The sequence below is a fragment of the Narcine bancroftii genome, chromosome 14 (genome assembly GCF_036971445.1).
Source record: "Narcine bancroftii isolate sNarBan1 chromosome 14, sNarBan1.hap1, whole genome shotgun sequence".
NCBI lineage: Eukaryota > Metazoa > Chordata > Chondrichthyes > Torpediniformes > Narcinidae > Narcine > Narcine bancroftii.
The window spans coordinates 18284555-18303283 of NC_091482.1; the positions used below are offsets into that span (position 1 = coordinate 18284555).

The following is an 18729-nucleotide window of genomic DNA, read 5'->3' on the forward strand; positions in this document are numbered from 1 at the left end:
GTGATGTTCATTCACTGATAAATGTGTTAAGATTAATTAAAGTATTTATTATGAAATTACAATATACAATTGAAAATAAACTTAAATCTTGGTTTAATCTTGGTTGTAAGGCAAGAGCATGATTAGAGGCCACATCAGGTTTAGAATAACCTAGGCAAAAGATGGATTTAAACACCTGGGTGAAAACTGGAATGGAATCATAAATTGCTATTCTACATAAGGGGAAAAAAAAGTCTTAAAATGATGACCTCTGGATATGCAAAAGAACCTCTTGGATGGTAATCAAGAATAAACTACCGCAACATATTAATTGAGTAGATACATTCATAGACTGGTATGGTTGGCGCAGCAGTTGGCACAACACCTTACGGCACCAGCGATCGGGACTGGGGTTCGAATCAAGTGCTGTCTGTAAGAGGTTTATACTTTCTCCCTGTGCTTGCATGGGTTTTCCCCAGGGGCTCCGGTTTCCTTCCACCTTTCAAAACATACCATGGGTTGAAAGGTAAATTGGGCAGCATGGACTTGTGGGCTGAAATGGCCTGTTATGTTTAAATTCTTTAAAAATTTACAATATTTACGACATAAATTCAAAGTCTGCATGTATAGTGAAACTAAAAGGTAATTAAAAAATGAGAACATTGAATTCATGAGAATAGTAACAGACTTATGAAATTTGGCAGACAAAATTTAACACAAAGAAAAGTGAAGCAATTAATTTTAACAGGCATTCGGAAACCTTTCAGGGTTGACTCGCCTGGCCTCCCCCCCCCCCCCCCCCCCCCCCCCGGACTCGCCGTGCCCCCCCCCCCCCGGACTCGCCGGCCCCCCCCCCCCCCCCGGACTCGCCGGGACCCCCCCCCCCCCCCGGACTCGCCGGGCCCCCCCCCCCCCCCGGACTCGCCGGGCCCCCCCCCCCCCGGACTCGCCGGGCCCCCCCCCCCCCCGGACTCGCCGGGCCCCCCCCCCCCCCGGACTCGCCGGGCCCCCCCCCCGGATTCGCCGGCCCCTCCCCCCGGACTAGCCGGGCGCCCCCCCCGGACTCGCCGGGCCCCCCCGCTCGCCTGGCCCCCCGGACCCCCCGCGCTCGCCTGGCCCCCCGGACCCCCCCGCTCGCCTGCCCCCCCCCCGGACCCCTCGCGCTCGCCTGGCCCCCCGGACCCCCCGCGCTCGCCTGCCCCCCCCCGGACCCCCCGCGCTCGCCTGCCCCCCCCCGGACCCCCCGCGCTCGCCTGCCCCCCCCCGGACCCCCCGCGCTCGCCTGCCCCCCCCCGGACCCCCCGCGCTCGCCTGCCCCCCCCCGGACCCCCCGCGCTCGCCTGCCCCCCCCCGGACCCCCCGCGCTCGCCTGCCCCCCCCCCCGGACCCCCCGCGCTCGCCTGGCCCCCCCGGACCCCCCGAACTCGCCTATCGCCCGGCCCCTTCGCCGCTTTCTCACCTCCAACCGCCGCCTGCCGGAAGCGGAAATGGATCCGTCCTCCCGCCCCTCCGTCTCTCCGAGGCCCGGGGTTTAAAGTCCGCATCGTGAGATCGCCCTCCCGGCTGCCGAGAGGAGATGGCCGTCGTGGACGTGTCCGGGTTCGAGGAGTTCGTCAAGGCCGTGGATCGGAACCAGGGCAAGAGCATCTTCGCCTATTTCACTGGCTCCAAGGGCGCCGACGGAGTCAGCTGGTGCGAGGACTGTGTGAGGGGTGAGCGTTGCGGCCACTCCGGCAGCCGCTGATAGCCCGCACTTCGCCCGTTCCCGCTCCAAACTGGACGGTGACCCCTTCAAATGTCCATCGCGACTAGTATTTGTGTTGGTCCCACTGGTGGGGGGATTGGTTGGGGGGTGGGGGGATTGGTTGGGGGGTGGGGGGATTGGTTGGGGGGTGGGGGGATTGGTTGGGGGGTGGGGGGATTGGTTGGGGGGTGGGGGGATTGGTTGGGGGGTGGGGGGATTGGTTGGGGGGTGGGGGGATTGGTTGGGGGGTGGGGGGATTGGTTGGGGGGTGGGGGGATTGGTTGGGGGGTGGGGGGATTGGTTGGGGGGTGGGGGGATTGGTTGGGGGTGGGGGGATTGGTTGGGGGGTGGGGGGATTGGTTGGGGGGTGGGGGGATTGGTTGGGGGGTGGGGGGATTGGTTGGGGGGTGGGGGGATTGGTTGGGGGGTGGGGGGATTGGTTGGGGGGTGGGGGGATTGGTTGGGGGGTGGGGGGATTGGTTGGGGGGTGGGGGGATTGGTTGGGGGGGTGGGGGGATTGGTTGGGGGGTGGGGGGATTGGTTGGGGGGTGGGGGGATTGGGGTAAATAAATCCATCCCTCAAAATATAGCCAAAAGTAATGTTGGATAGAAAATAGATAACATATAATTAAGATGTGCTGATATTTAAAAAGGATATTTTGTGCTCCGGTATTTTCATCTTAGTCTGTGATATGATCAGTATTGATCCACCATTAAACCCATCCTTACCTAGTTTATCTCTACTAATAAAAAGAAAGAAAATTCCCTAATAATCCAACCCCTCCCTCTAAATAATGTTAACATAAAATATATAGATATGAATCGAATAAAGGCTTTCAGATCGGGAATCTCTGGAGCATCTGTACACCTTAAATCTTCAAGTTGTGATAATACATGAATGGGCCCCATATCTTAGCAAATTCAAACTTAACATCTTTGATTTGTATTTTTTTTCCAAACTTGTATTATGTAACTATTGAATAGGAGAGGGTAAAGAGTTATCTTTTCATTTCATCAGAACTGCTTGTCTAGCTATCAGAGAGGTAAACACTAAGATTCTCTTTTGGGTTGAAGTCATGGATCTATCAATGGCAATAGTCTTGATTATTCTATTGGTGTTTCATGCCAGGCCCTAACTTAATAACAAAAAAGGTCCTACTGGAGCAGCATACAGAATGCTGGAGGAAATCAATGGATCAAAACCTTCAAATTCCCACCTGAAAGGTCCATAGTTCTTTTTCTCACACTGGGTTCCTCCAATAGGTTGTTTTTATTTGTTCTAGATTCCAACATCCTCTGTGTATCCTGGCTTGAACTCTTTGGGTTAATTGATCATAGTGGTGTTTGTGTACGGGACAATTTCATCCCTTTCTCACATTTGGGGAGACTGATGGTTTTCTGTCAGATGGTTGCAAGCTTTTCTTTCAAGGTAACTCATGGTATTAAAAGTGTCTCTGAATCGGTGGCTAGGTTGCTAAACTTGTAGCTTTCCCCATGTGACTATTAAATGTACTTAACTCGAGAGGTAAAAGAAAACCTGCAAAATAAGTACTATATTTTACATTAGTTATGCACCCTAACCCTGGTTGCCAAAAATATCAAGAGGCTTACTCTGTTTTTCCGAGCATTTTATTATTAGACAAAAATTGTGTCAATCAGTTTGGTGGCCATTTTGGGTTTGATGAATGTGGTGAAACTACTATTGTATATGTAAATGACATGATCTTTTATGTTTGACGCTGGTATCACTGGCTGGCTCGTGACTCCTGCCCTTTATCCCACAGTCCTGCCCCCAGTTCGAGTCCTGGTCAGGGAGAGCCAGCAACACAAGGGATGCTGTCCATCTCTCACTAATAAAATCTTTCAGTTCCAGTAACTTCAGACTTTGCGTAATTGATCATGCATCAATGAGATTGCTAAATTGCAGTAATCATCTTGGCAGGATTATCATTGCTGGCAGAATTAAATCAACTTGTTCACTGCCAGCAGATGGCGACTCCTTTGTGAAGTGGGTGGCTGCAAGAGGAAGTGTGATTAAGAAAGTTGACAAGGACGAGACTAAGGTGCACCCTGGGGTATGAGGCAATTGAACGAGCAGGGCTGACGATCACCCAGAAAGGGATTCACCAACTCATCCAGTGGAAAAAAAAAATTTTTTTAAAGTTGAATCACTCCATTTTTTTGTCACTTTAATTGTTTTAGTTTAATTTTGAAAGCTCTGGTGGAAGGGAAGGACATTACAAGATGGCATAGCATTTGTATCTGAGAAGTGAATTATTCTAAAAAAGTGAAAATACGTTAAAAAGGATTGTTTTTAGTTTTTATTAATGAGAAATATATTTTGTAATTAATTTTCTAAACACTTGATAAATCAATGATAAACCAAGGAGATAATTATTGACTTCAGGAAGGAAAAACCTGAGATGTACTATCTCAGAGGATCTTTCCTGGACCCAACACACAAATGGCACTGAGACAGAAGTATGTCAGTGCCTCTACTTCCTCAGTTGTTTGCGGAGGTTTAGTATGAGATCAGTAACCCTGGCAAATTTCTAGAGATGTGTGGTGGAAACTGTGCTGACTGGCTGCAACACCAATACCCTTGAGTGTGAAGCCCTTCAAAAGGTAGTGGACACAGCCTAGGACATCACAGGTAAAGTCCTCCCCACCATTGAGGACATCTACAGGGGAGCTGCCGTTGGAGAGCAGCAGCACTCTGTTCTCGCTGCTACCATCAAGATAGAGATTTAGCTGACACAAGACTCTCATCACCAGGTTCAGGAATAGCTGCTATCCTCCTGAGACAAACCCTGCTCCACTCCAGGTCACGAACTGTGATCAATGCTGGAGTTGTGGGTAGGGTGTGCTCTACATGGGGATCGAGGCTGTTGTAGATGGCATTGGAGCCATGCCCACATTAGACAAGGAACAGCAGGTAGCTTATTATAATGTTTGGTTGTTATAAGTCTGTGCACAAGTTACAAGTATTGGTAATGTTAAGTCCAATGTGACTGATTATACTGTGTTATGTGATTGAGAGCACCAGTGTGTTATCCGTGTTGTAATTCCCTTGCGTGCATTTTAATAGAGCTCGCCTATGTTCAACAAGTGTCTAGACTTGTTGCTCTTTGAACCTGCTGAACAAGTTTCCCTTTCCATGCAACACTACAATCTGGCTCCTCAACAACAAACTCAATCAGAAACTCATTTAAGGATTATTACTTTTGCATTTGATTGTTTTTTCTAAAATTATTTGTTTTCATGTTTGAGAGGTTTTTTTGCACCACTTTGCCTGCAGGAAAAATAACCTCAGGGTTGGATGTGAGATCATTTTATGTACTCTTGACAATAAATCTGAAATCTGACCTGAATCTAAATTCTAAAATCTGTATTCAATACATCACAAATCTTGCCACAGCAGTTTGGGTGAATTTTCCAAAACTGATATAAAATGTCTTTATTTCTTCAGCTGAACCAATAGTTCGGGCTGAGTTGGATAAATTACCTGAAGGATCGGTTTTCATCTGTTGTCAAACAGGTACCAGGCCAGAGTAAGTGTCTGTTTAAAATTTAAGAAAATTATCTTCAATGGAAGAATTTACTTTCTTATGTAATTGTATACAAAGCAAGTTAATATCATCAAATGTGGTCTTGTAAAAATGTACTTCCTGACTTAAACAAGAAAAACTGTTCCATTTAATCTTGTTCGACTGTGGGTTCTTCAAAATAAATTTTAGGAAAGATGGGAGGGGTTGGGGGGGAAAGAAAGAGACTTGGACTTTTATTCAAAGTACTTTTATGCTTAATTTGTGTTTCTAAAATCAGTTGTGGGATGTTATCTAATTAGACGGTGGCATTCATACTTGTCAAAATTAAAATCAATGCAAATTGCTTTGTGGAATGATTAAATGTTAAGCATAATGTTCCCATTATGTGGAATGTTACAAATCTTATACTGAGTAAATAACTACCGGTTTAGTAGTTTCAAACTTTTTTTTGATAAATAAAAGTTTTCTTGCTTTGTTTCGTTGGAAACTAATGTGGTGCAGAAAAACATGTTAATTTTAAAATTGGTGGGATAGTTGGTGGTTTAGGTCTTGATTTTTGGGACATTTTGTATATCTGCATTGAAACTTGAACTTCACTGCTCCCAGCTGATTGCCAGGTGGAAAAATGCAGTTTGCAGACTGCAAGGTTGCTTAAGCATCATGACACCCTGTACCAATAATTTTCTTCTTGCCTTTTGTTGGTGTAACTAACATACCTATTTTCATATTATCCTTGACTAGATGGAAGAATCTTGAAAATAAGTTTCGAACAGAACTGAAAATTACTAAAGTGCCAACTCTCATGAGATATGGCACGGTGAGTATTCAGTGGATGATTGTTCGAAATTTTGTAAATTGTATTTCATCAACGTTTGGTCATTGCATTGTGTCTAGATAATTTTTCCTTGCATGGGATGATCATTAACTTGTTTACATTTCCAACTTAAAGTTTGAAATCATAAGTTTAATTCTTTTTTTTTGTCAAATTATTTTGGCAGTTTTGTCTTTTGAAAAGATCATGTAGTTTTATTGTATCTTGCACCATTTTACCCATTCTTTATTGTCCATGTGATGCAAAGAATTCTGGTCAAATTGAGATTTATTATTGGGTTAATTAAGAGGATGGGTGTAGTTAAAAAGATTTTAGGTTTTGTACCTTTTTATTAAATTTAAAACTATTAGAATCACAAATGCTAAGTATTTCCATCAATCAGGACAAAAAGTTGATGCTTCATAACACTGGCTTTCATTGGTTCTTGCTTTTAATTATTATTGCTTCAGTCCTGGTTGGAATATTGGATTGGGTGCAGTTCAGGGTTTTTTTTAAAATACTTTGCTGCAAGAGGCATTTTGATTGGTGTTACTTAAAGGAGCTAGCTAGCAATTAAAATAAAGAATTTGAGAATGCAATGTCATGTCATCAGTTGTAGTTAAAGCCTGCTCAAAACTAATGGGCTTTTGATATAACCTGTGTATATGCTAAAATACTATAAAATCTAGTTATTTTTCCTTCAACCTTGCAAATAAATTAAGTTGTTTCCTTTTAAATACCTGGAAATTTGGGGGAGAATGTTTCAAATTCTGTCACCGTCTAAAATGTTATTAACAGCATAAATTGGTTTGAGACATCATTTTATAAATTGTTCTTGTGTTTCAGCCCCAAAAGCTGATAGAAACAGAATTACTCAAGCCAGAACTTGTGCAAATGCTTTTCACAGAAGACTGAAAATTTCATAATGTTTTTTTTAAGATCTCGTGACCAAAACGATTCAACCTGATTTTGCTGATTTTAAATTGAATGCAGATTTTTCCAGATGACAAACTGTAAACAGCATTTCTAATATTGGCTTTAACTGTTCTGTAATGAGAGGAGTATGTTTAGACAATTCTTCAGATATTAAGGCAACGTTTAAATGTTTTTGCAGAATGCTTTCAAAATGTTCAAAGGAATGTATATAATTACAAGCCCAATCTCATTTTGATTGCAGTTTATGACCTTCCACAGCTTTTATTATTTTGCTGCTAATGTCTTAAGCTATTGTAGTATTAAGTGGCTAAAGTTTGGAACAACATATTTCCCATTGTAAGATCAGTTATGAATAATTGATGTGCTGAATCTAATGATAGGGAAAAATCTTACTGCAACAGTATAGCATTTCATTTCAATCACCTCTCTGTGTGTGAGTATGGTTCACAAAAAGAATCCTAACATGTTTGATCACTTGCCTCTATCTCTAAAATAAACATTGAAATTTAACTGCAAATTTCATCAGCTAATGTTCCAGTACTCTGAGCAGAACACAGCCTATTTACAGAAAAATCCATTAATTACACTTAAATAGTAGTTTGGCTCTGTTAATCAGTCTGATGCAAAGTTGAAAATGCAGAGAAATAACCTTTTATTATTGTTGGTTTATAACTAGTCAAAGATAGTACAGTATTATGGCAGTATGAGAAATGGAAATTCACACATCGCTACCTGATATTGAAGTGTGGAATGAAAATTTGCTCTTGTGCCATTCATGTTTGGAAACATTTAAGACAAAGGACTAAATAAAAGACCAGAATACAAAGTACATCTAGTTTTGACGAGTGTAGGATCAGAGAAATTAGTTTTTAATATTGGGGCACAATGTAGTTAAGTGCTACACTATTACAAGCCCAGCAACCTAAGTTACAAGATTCAATTATTGTCATGTAATCATACAAGTAATCCTTCTGCCTGCCGTAAGGCAGACAAAGAATTGCTATTAGTATTGCCCAGCATCACTTACAGTAAGAAAGAGAAGCAAAACAGGGTCAGTGAGTGTCTGTGGATTTGCCTCCAGTTCTCCCACAGTTCTGCACAGACTCCTGTTTGATCCATTAGCAACCCGAGCTCCAGATCCAAACCTTCGGCATGAAACCTTCAGTGCCCAGGAGCCGATGCTCTATCCATGCATATATCTTTCCTGTAATTCCATGGCCTCTCAGCTCATTAAGCAGCCTATGTGCAGCATCTTTTCAAAGGCCTTTTGAAGGACCAAATATACACATCCATTCTTATCATCTGGCAAAATGGACTCATTAAAGCAGGAGTTATGAGAGCTGTGTTAAGGTACCACACAAGCACAAATCTTTATATTAAACTTTTTTTTTTAATTGACTCATTACGAAACTGTCACCTATGACAAGGCAACACTGACTATTGAAATTACATTACAAGATGAGAAGTAATGCTACATATTTGGCACTCAGTTTCCTGGGTTAAAGTTATCATGAGAGAGCAACAAGGTTTAGGACTAAATCTCCACTTCTCAACTGGGTTTTGATGGGGTAAAAAAAAAGGATATGTATTATGGAAGATCACAGTACAGGTGTTTTTCTCATAATGGAATCCCTCAAAACAGTTTTTATTCAATGAAAGATGTATTTTAAGAGATACTATCTAGATATTCACTTTCTTCCCCCCCCCCACCAAAAAAAAACTGCTTTGGAGTTGGATGGTTGAGGGGTGGGGTGAGACAGCGACTGAGGACCATCTAGGTCCTCAATTTTAAGCCTTTTCTCATTAATCTTGAAAAATGCCAGCATATGTGCACCTACTAAGTGTGGGATGATGAGGTCAAACAATTAACCTGGGACCATAAGTAATCATAATGGCTGGCAGTAGAGGAATGGTGGTTGATTCTGTCCACATTTAACAAACCCCCACACCACCCATTAATGGGTTTCAGCAATTTTGATAGGACATAAAGAAAAGCCAAGTATATTTTGGCCCACTTCCCTGCTTAAGTTTTGCTAGGATTTCCTCTAAAGTGTGACCAAAAAGTAAACTGTATTTTAACATATATCCCCAGTAAATTGGAAAAGCCTCAATGTTAATGTTTTGATATATATTACACAAAGAATACTTCAAATAAACATTTATTTTGAAAAAATTATTTACAAATTTTACAAGAGTAAATTCCGATTAACATGTATTAAAACATAAAATTCTCAGAGTCTTGGCCTGCGTTACATCAGTTTGGGTATCAAAAATTGACCATTGTTGAATTCACAAATCACTAACAAAATAATTTGAGATACAGAATAAAAATTTGTTTTTACAGAATTTGTGATTAAAACGATAAATGAATAAATATAAAGTGCAAAAGAAAAATAGTTTTTTTTGTAAAAAGGTTTGTGTTTCAGAAAATCTCTACCTATTTTCTAGGAACACAGTCCCTCTGAATTATGGGGTTCAACTGTAATTTAAAAGCAACAATCACATCAAATTAAAAATAGCTCATGAAAGAATATATACAGATATATTTTCTCTCAGTTTTATTATTTGGTTTGCGAACATTACTCGTTTGAATTCACTTTCTTGGAGCCAATCACCTCCCAGGATTCAGACGAGTCTTTGTTGGTTTCTGCAGTGTTGACGCTGCTACTTCGATAAAGTAACCCAAATCTGCAGGAACCAGAAGAAAAGAACAACATGACATCATTTAATCCATGAACTAATGGACAGCGCTGCTCACTGTTTATATCAAATGCACTCCTTGCATTATGGGACCAGATTGTTTCCCCAGGAGACCCAAACTTGGTTTGCAACCTCAACCAACAAGCACACATTGAGAATTTTTTTTTTCTTGATCAGATAATTGCAGGAGAAAGAGAAACAAAAAGAGAAAAACTAATCTGCAGGGACGGAAACTCAACTGATTTCTGACCACTCTTGACAGGCGCTGAAGATCAGGAAGCTTCATTCTCTAGATCTCAAATCAAGCAGGTCAGACTAATAATTTCCTCCTGGAAGCTCCTGGGATCAGGGAAATGCCAAAAAAAAACCTGGAGATGATGAGAAGCTGGAAGAAAGCAGCAGGATAAGCCACATCCTTGAGTAGAAATAATCAGTCAGCATCTCGTATCGGGACCCTTTACTGAGATTAAAGTGGGAAGGGGTGATATCAATCAGAAAATAAAAAGAGGGGAAGAGCTGAAGAGTGATTGCAATGAGAGGATGAAGGAGAGAGAAGGAAACCACATGTTGGGGAGGGCAGAAAGGTTATAGAGAAAAGTAAGAATGGGAGTAAGCAAAGAAGAGATGGAAATAGTGGAACCAAATAGAAGTGGGAATGGCCTAAAATTACATTTGTACCACTGGGGTTGCCAGGAGGGATAGGACACATTTGTGCTTGGTCTCACACTGGCGATGGATGAGGCCAAGGGCGCACACATCTGCGTGGGAATGGAGAAGGGAATTGAAATGGTCGGTGACTGGGAGTTCCAGCTTTGATCCACAGTCCCAGGGACTGTGAAGGGGTCACCTAATCTGTGTTTGGTCTCACCACTGTGGAGGATGCCACAGAGTATACAGCAAATGCAGTGGTTCAGCTTGGACTCAATTTTTTTTGTAATGTTAATCTTGTCCTGTCATTGGAGTTTCAGATTTATTATCAGACCACAAACATGACATCACATACAACCCTAAGATTATTTTTCCTGCAAGCGAGACAGAATTGTCACTTAATGGTAGTGGAAAAAAAACCTGTAGTCAACGAGTAAAGAAATGTAAATAAATGACTGCAATACAGAGAGGAAAAAAATCAATAATGTTCAAAAGTAAGAGTCCTCTGCACAGATGTGAAATACACTTTTCACAGTAGTTCAGGCTCAGTTTCAATTGCTGCTCTTGGCTAAGTTATCTGATTTAGGAAAGGAATCAGTCAGCATTCTACAAGTTTAGATTTTGGAGATAGATTGTGCAGACATTTGCATTGCTCCTTCTTTCTGTTCAACATCGGACTCTGCCAGGAAAAATCTTTGCAGATGCTCAACGACTTTGGATTAGAATGCAATACCTTGGGAGCAACAGGGTCTGTGACCCTGCCACTGCACACAACACCTACAGAAGAGCAGAGAATCACTCTCTGGACAACAAATAAATTGACAGCAGACTCAATTAGGTCTTGAGTGCTTGTATCAACAATACAAATCTTGCCACTGACTCAAATTAACAACAAGAAATGTGCAAAACAGCCACATGATGGTTCTACACAGTCCTGCACAATCCATGGTCCAGCTCTATTAACCAATAAAATGAATTTACCTACTGAAAATCATGGGTGTAAATGAAGCCCTTATCTGCACCAAAAATTGCAAAAGTAGTATTTGGTAAACATACCCCTATTTCTGAAATTCAATTAATAGAAACAAATTTACTCCAAGTAATGCACAAAGAACAGTTGTGAATATTTTTGCACATTTACTGAGCAACAGGGGATAAACGTCCACAGACTTAGTTCACCCTCGTGAGAACTCAGAAAGTCAGGTTGTATCCAAGAGAGAATGAGACTGGGGTTAACATTTCAGGTCAATAATATGCTGATTTAGAGCAGCGATCAGTTGCTCCAAGTCAAGCTGTTTGAAACCATGATGTGTCACCATGCCTGCAGGCTCTTCAATGGGAAAAATTCAGCTGGTCAAACAGTGTACTTTAATATAGCAAAGATAAAGATACATGACCAATATTTTGAGCTTGAGCCCTTCCAGGGCAGTATTTAGTTGCCAAGCAGCTTTCAGCCTGGATGTGTCCATTTAATTTCCTCAGGGAATTTACCCACCAACAAAACGCATGCTTTGTCATTTCTTAGTAGAAAGGCAATCATTAGGCAACTCAGTAGGAAAATTCCTGTAAGGGCCACTATCTAGCAAAACCCACCTGTATTGCACGTGATAACTGGTCGTGGAGGGATATCGATGGCTGTCGAGGGAGAGTCTTAACAGGGCATCCCACACTCCCAACTGGAGGTGGATATGCGGTTCTGGGTAACCTGTAAAGGGAGGGTTACACAGTGAATGGAAAATGCTACCAACTATTCTGATGCAGATACATGGGCAAGTATCAGTACTAAAACCTCACAACTACCTAAGAAACAATTTTATGTGATTTCCACAACTTGAAGCAAAATGGCAAAAATACAGACTGTTTTTGCCAACAATTGTTGTGGGGTGGGGGGTGGGGGGGAGGTATAACATTACCTCCAGTGTGCCAACAGGAGATAATTTGCTATTTATACCTGGGCCCCAAGACAGGAAACAAGAGGATAATGACTGTGAGTCAGGCACATGTACAAGGGGTTAACTTTGCAGAGGTATATGGGATTGTAGGGCAACTAGGAGGGGCAATAAATTGGATGAGCATGAATGTCTGATTAGGTCATGGACAGCCTTAGAAAGCAAGGCCTCCCTCCTGGGACGACATGTTGCGGAATAAAATTTTACACCAACAGAGGCAACTTTGTGACATTTAGCTTAGATAATCAGAAGGGTTTTGATGAGATTACAAAGGGGTTTAGCTCAAGTCCAAGTATTAATTCAATCATTCTGCAGACAGTTTATCTGCATCCATCCCGTTTCCTTGAGGGAATTAACAGCAAGGAATCATTGTTAGAAGGACATTGAGAAGAATAAGTGATGGGATAAAAACCAGCATGAATTTCATTGAATGACCAAGTTCCATTTGCTGTAATATGACTGAAAAGATATCTGCCCTTGTGTATCTGTAAGCAATGTACCCACAAACCATGAGATCGTGGAGATATTTTTCTAATCCAATTTCAAAAGTGTAAAGATGAGATCAACAGGGCAGGATAGCTTGATTGAAAATGTTTGTGATCTGACTAGATATCTTGTCCATAACATATGAAACACACAGCAAATTTGACTTGAGTGTCAATACTAATCAATAAGATCTTTCCATGTGCAAAGCTGTACAATGGCACCAACATCAGGCACAAGAAAGTTTGATTTTCTCCAGGATAAGCGAAAGTGTTGTGACACTCTTTCTGTAATGGCGCACAATCAGTTTTATCGAGCTCACTTCTGCACCACCAATGCAACGAGGGTCATTTCTCACAATGTGAGTGCTTGGCAAAATTGTAAAGTAAATTTAAGATTATTAAATTGCTCATTTATACAGCAATTGATTCGTATTAAACAACTGAAACCATTTTATGAAAGGTACAATATGCAAAAGATTGGAAATTGCTGCATCAAATCAGTAGAAGGTGACAATTTGAAAACTTTGCCTTCCTTATAGTAGAATAGCCTGGGACATCTTATATGATTTTGTTCTTCCAATCAATACCAAAGTCTAGGTCACTTGTTTTGGTATTGTTTGGAAGAACAAAATCAAGCATAACCAACATGCCAGTAAACTAAAATGTGTCAAAATAGCTGTACATGTCAAGCTCACCTGACACTTTCTCCAAGATGAGATAAGATGCACCAGGATTATAACACAAACCATTGGTAATGGCCAGAAATACTTCTTCCAACAAGAAACAGGATCCAGCAACACTGAATATGCCCACAATAAAGCTGAGTGCCATTTAGTTCCAGCAGAACGCTGCTGAAACCCCGTGTAATGAGCATGCTTAGTTGTTCGACGTATGAATCACTTTAAATTACCAAGTTAACCATATTTCAAAGAGGATGCACAAACCACAACCCCACAAAAACAATTTAAGCAAACGACACCACCTGGTGCTAATTAATCAAATGAGGCAGAAATAATGCTGCAACCCAGCCAAATATGGTATCCAGTGATCTGTGCATAGAAATACATGTGTTGAGGGATTTTGGATAGTGCTTTTCCAGTGGCAGGAAGACATTTTTTTTTTGTTCAACAGCTGAATATTTCTAACTCTTCCAATGCTTTGGCATGCAATCCTTCACAGATATTCATTGCAGGCAATAAATAGTCAGGCGATCCTGAAAACCACTCAATTATCATTTGAGAAACCTTTGCCTTCCTTATAGTAGAATAGCCCGGGACATCTTACATGATAAAATATTTTGCTCACTGTTTACTCTGAGAAGAGACAGCATTGTAGATGCCATCGGTAAAGGAAACAAAATCTGAGACCAAAATGGAATTCTCACTGTAACGGTGAGCATTATACAAGACATCTGGAAGTCTCTCGATAATAAAAGAGCTTAATCACAGCTTTCCTGCTGATTGGTACAGCACTTCAACCCTTATGCCTGAGATGATGATCCCAGTTATAGCTGTAGCCTTGCTTTTATAGTTCTTTATGGATCTTAACTCGAATTGAAGCAATCCCTAAAAGTGGCAGTGGTTCGCAGCTGTTGAAATAACAATTATACAGAAGTTCCTATTTGACATGTGGTATTAAATAAGTACTAATTATGCCAAAGACGGAAAATATTCTTGATTCTCAATCAAAAACCACAGTTGAGAGCTCCATGTGAAATCTGTGCTGGCATTTTTCAAGATTCATGAGAAAGGGCTTAAAATTGAATATCTGAAACATCAAAAAATATAGATTAAAGTCCTTGAAAGCAAGTTGAGCTCTCAGAGTGTCCTGGGGCCAGAACTTCTCACATCAGTTGCTCAGTCCTTACTAAATTCCCACAGTTTGCACAGTCCAGGCAGCAGAGTAGGTCTGACATCATTCAGCTTATGATTTGTACGAAGGGATTCAAAGCAAATCTAAGCAGAAGTAACTTGTGATTAGCAATAGAAAGATCATGACAAGTGGAGCTGAAGAAAAGCAAAGATATTACTGTGGGGGGGCGACAACAATGCTGTTACAGAGCCAGCGACCAGCACCGTACCGGAATTCGAATCCTGTGCAGTCTGTAAGGAGTTTGTACGTTTTCTCAGTGTCTGCCTGGATTTTACCCAGGTGTTCTGGTTCAAAACATACCGGGGAGGTAGGTCAATTGGATGTAACTGGGCAGCCGGGCCTAAAGGGCCTGTCACAGTGCTGTGTATGTCTGAATTTAAATTTAATTACATGGATCCCAATTAGCTGCACGAATAAATCACTTCAGTTAGCTCAGTTAATTGATCTTTTTGCTTCGCTTCTTCTGTTGGCAAATAGGAGATTATTGGTTTGCTAATGGCATTGGTGATGGGATAGTAAAATTGCACTGGCATAGATCTGATCTCGGATGCAGCTGATAAACATGTATTTAAAAAAAAGACAAATACCATCCTTTAATTGTTAACACTATGCCACACCTAGGCCTTCTCCTCGATTATTCTATCAAATGCCAGCATTATTTAAAATTTGAAAGTTGCCTGGTTCACAAAAATGTTTTATAGCTAGATTCCTCTACATATTTATCTCTACAAGACATTTACCTGGCCGACAGTACTTTGCAAATTAGTTCCAAAATCCAGATCTGGATTTCATGGAAGATAATACTCTGCAAAGTAGTTCTAAACTTTGGAGTTGGATCTCTGGAAAGCAAACATAGAAATGTTAAGTATAAATAAAAGAATGCTTTTGTCCATGAAATATTTAGTGGTCTATAATTAACAAATATTCCAGTTAACATGTTAAAGAAAATATATTTATCAGTTCACAAGGTTGTTTTTTTTTCCTAATTCCAGTCATTCCTGGAAATTTCCTCAGAAATTCCTCATCTCTCCAGTAAAATTTTAGGTTGCTGTGATTATACTTGTAAATAGCAAATGCATCCCCCAAACTATCTTCCAGCCTTTGGTTCATTTGCCCTGCCCTAAGAGAAATGTCTACATGGAATTCATCAACTTCAATCTGGAATCCCTCCTCACCCCAACACACCCTGGCTTATAGGGCAGCGATCGACCTTTGATTGGAGGGCACTTGATCAGATGGGATTGTCAAATCAGATCACCACTTTAGCACTCACAGCACTGAAAGGAGAGACTGCTAAATGAGAAGAGGTTTGGGTCAAAGCACCAAGCCAAACACAACTTTTCTCAGGTGCCGGGGCTATGGTGGGCGATTTCCACAATTCAGGTTCTCCTTCCTAAATGCAAATGTTTGCACAACATGCAGTGCCTTCCTTAATGTTTGGGACAAATACACTTTTTTCCTTTATTTGTCTATATTCTCTAGTTTTAAATTTGTAATCAAACAATTCACATATGATTAAAGTGTTTTTTCCATATTTTATCGAAGGGTATTTGTATATACTTTGCTTTGACCATGTAGAAATTACAGCATTTTTTTATTCATTTCAGGGCACCATAATATTCGGGACATAGTAATGGTATGTATATTAAAGTAATCAAGTTTAGCACTTTGTTGCAAACTCCTTGCATGCAAATAATGCAAGAAATCCCCAGGTGCTGAATATCTTCTCTGGTGATGCTCTGCCAGGCCTCTACTGTTACCTTCTTCAGCTCTTGCTTGTTTCGGAAGAATATCCCCTTAAGCTTTCTCTTCAGCATATAGAAGGGTTGCTCAATTGGATTTAAATCAGGTGACTGACTTGGCCATTCAAGAATGTTCCTGTTTTTAGCTTTGAAAAACTCCTTTGTCGCTTTAGCAGTATGTTTGGGATCATTGCCTTGCCATAGATGAAGCGCTGTCCAATGAGTCTGGAGGCATTTGCTCGAACTTGAGCAGATATTTCTGTACAGTTCAGGATTAATTTTGCTACTGGCATCAGCAGTTACATCATCAGTGAAGATAAGTGCACCAGTACCTGTGGCAGCCATACATGCCCAGGCCATAACAACCCCACCACCACGTTTCACAGATGAGGTGGTATGGTTTGGTTCTTGGATCTTTATGCCTCCACACTTTGCTCTTTGCATCTCCCTAATACAGGTTAATCTTAAGTCTCATCTATTCACAAGAGCATTTTTCCAGAATTCAGCAGACTCTTTTAAATTCTTCTTGGCAAACTGATCTGGCCGTCTTGTTTCTGTGGCTAACTAGTGGTTTGCATCTTGTAGAATACCCTCTGTATTTCTGTTCATGAAGTCTTCTGCAGACAGTCGTCATTGACACATCCACACCTGTGCGCTCTTTCTTCTTAATGAACAGTTGAATCATAAGGTTTGGGTGATGTCTCTTCCTGTTTTCATCCTGTTTTTCAGGCTCATAATGGCTTCTTTGACTTTCACTGGCACAACTCTGGTTCTCATATTGAAAAATGAGAATTACAGACTCCAAAGGCGGTCAAAAGCTTGAAGCATGCCTCACTCTCTTATACCTGCACCAATGAAGCAATTAAACATACCTGAGTACCCACAAACATCTGTGAAGCCAAACGTCCCAAACATTATGGTGCCCTGAAATGGGGGAGGTTCCATATTAAAAGTGCTGTCATTTCTACATGGTCAAACCAAAATGTATACAAATATCCTTGAATAAAATTTGGAATGTGCACTTTAACCACATGTGAATTGTTGGATGATAAATGTAAAACTGTGGAGCAAATAAAGGAAAGAAAATGAGTCTTTGTCCCAAATATTATGGAGGGCATTGTACATATCAGGAATTCAGGTTCACCAGACAGCTCTTCATCGGTGATTTCCTCCTCATTTCAATGAATAGGGAGAAGGGGAAACCAAAGTAGATTCTCCATCCCCAGCCCCCAACTCACACTGAAGGTTCTAATTTTCTAAATCTACCTACTGGGCTTATTCTTGCTGCAAAAGCATAGACTTGGGGGAGATCCCTCTATATTTATCTCCACTATCACACACATGACAGAATTCCAGCAGCTGACACGTTTCAACAACCTTATTTTGAGAATAAGCTAGTCAGCGTGAGAGCTGTGGATTTGGCTCAATCCACATTGCTGGTGCATTCATATCTGTGCACAAGATACATGGAAGTAGGAAGAAACCTCAGCAAAATGATGCAGCTGTCAGCAGTCACTGTTCACTTCCCCTGGTGAGAAGGCTGACCACAGCGGCCCCCACCAGCAGTACACGAGGTGCAGGAGGAAACTGCTTGCCAACTTATCCGTAAATATACTAAAAAAAACAATATTCCCTGCTGAAATAAGACTCGCTGGTCTTATAGGCCGTCAAATACAATAGGTGCAAGCCTTCTTTCTTTTGCAAGCATTCACTGTAAGGTCAAGCACTTGAAAATATGTTGTTCCATGAATTCAGTGAGTAAACAGTCCAAGAATACAGAGTAATGAATACTCAGTCAATTGAATGTTCTAATATTAATATTGAAACAATAATATAAAAAATAAACAACTTCACATGCCCCAACCCCCAGAAATTAGTATTCTGCTAATGGACACAGTCGGCCAAACAAATATTGTCTAATTGTGCTGTGAATTTGTTTGATTCTAAAGATCCCATGGTCAACTTTGATCAGATACACAGCATTAATAATAGATTATGGAAAGGTACAACTTTATGGATAGAAAATCAGCTGTGAAAAAAAAGAGAAATGGTACTATACTGTGGCTGAATTTCAAGCTCGAAAAGGAAGAATTTACTCCAGAAACCAGCATTCACTCATGATTTCTCACACCATCTGTGTGAAGTTTGCATATTCTCCCTGTGATGACATGGGTTTCCCCCCCCCCCCCCCCCCCCCACCAGAAGCTCTGCTTTCCTCCACATCCCAAAGATGTGCAGGTTTCTGCTGTAAATTGGCCGTTGAATGTTAATGAGGGGTAGAATCCAGGGGCAATTATGGGAATATGGAGGGAGTG

The 18729-nt window shown here is 41.2% G+C and overlaps 3 protein-coding genes across 13 annotated transcripts in view; 1 reads left to right on the plus strand and 2 right to left on the minus strand.

Moving 5' to 3' along the window:
• Nucleotides 1-1709, minus strand: part of kiaa0753 (KIAA0753 ortholog) — a 33892-nt gene extending 32183 nt beyond the window's left edge. For all 5 annotated transcript variants that reach the window (XM_069910147.1, XM_069910146.1, XM_069910145.1 and 2 more), the window contains exon 1: nt 1439-1709. The gene's annotated coding sequence lies outside the window, so the exon portion shown is untranslated. The remainder of the gene's footprint in view (nt 1-1438) is intronic.
• Nucleotides 1478-17503, plus strand: txndc17 (thioredoxin domain containing 17). 3 transcript variants are annotated; one of them, XR_011348453.1, is made up of 6 exons: nt 1478-1691; nt 5193-5274; nt 6013-6088; nt 9896-10027; nt 16280-16308; nt 17144-17503. XR_011348453.1 is itself a non-coding variant. In XM_069910156.1 (5 exons), exons 1-4 carry the CDS (start codon nt 1556-1558, stop codon nt 16301-16303), a joined length of 318 nt encoding a protein of 105 aa, XP_069766257.1. In that variant the 5' UTR covers nt 1479-1555; the 3' UTR covers nt 16304-16308; nt 17144-17503. The 3 variants fall into 3 exon arrangements, 2 of the variants coding, with proteins under 2 accessions (XP_069766257.1, XP_069766256.1); XM_069910156.1 differs by lacking the exon at nt 9896-10027 and having other exon boundaries at nt 1479-1691; XM_069910155.1 differs by lacking the exons at nt 9896-10027; nt 16280-16308; nt 17144-17503 and adding an exon at nt 6929-7528 and having other exon boundaries at nt 1480-1691.
• Nucleotides 9562-18729, minus strand: part of rilp (Rab interacting lysosomal protein) — a 40908-nt gene continuing 31740 nt past the window's right edge. For 2 of the 5 annotated variants that reach the window (XM_069910150.1, XM_069910149.1), the window contains exons 8-10: nt 15413-15511; nt 11960-12071; nt 9562-9706 (exon numbers count right to left, since the gene is read on the minus strand). In XM_069910150.1, the coding sequence (XP_069766251.1) occupies nt 9683-9706; nt 11960-12071; nt 15413-15511 (235 nt within the window). In that variant the 3' untranslated portion in view covers nt 9562-9682. The remainder of the gene's footprint in view (nt 9707-11959; nt 12072-15412; nt 15512-18729) is intronic. The other 3 variants (XM_069910151.1, XM_069910152.1, XM_069910153.1) reach the window with 3 other exon arrangements.

What these genes read in the sequence shown, in the direction of transcription:
- txndc17 (XM_069910155.1), top strand. Translation starts at nt 1,556, where the DNA reads ATGGCCGTCGTGGACGTGTCCGGGTTCGAGGAGTTCGTCAAGGCCGTG. An exon ending in GTGCGAGGACTGTGTGAGGG is followed by an intron (nt 1,692 to 5,192) that starts GTGAGCGTTGCG and finishes TTATTTCTTCAG; the next exon opens with CTGAACCAATAGTTCGGGCT. An exon ending in CAAACAGGTACCAGGCCAGA is followed by an intron (nt 5,275 to 6,012) that starts GTAAGTGTCTGT and finishes ATCCTTGACTAG; the next exon opens with ATGGAAGAATCTTGAAAATA.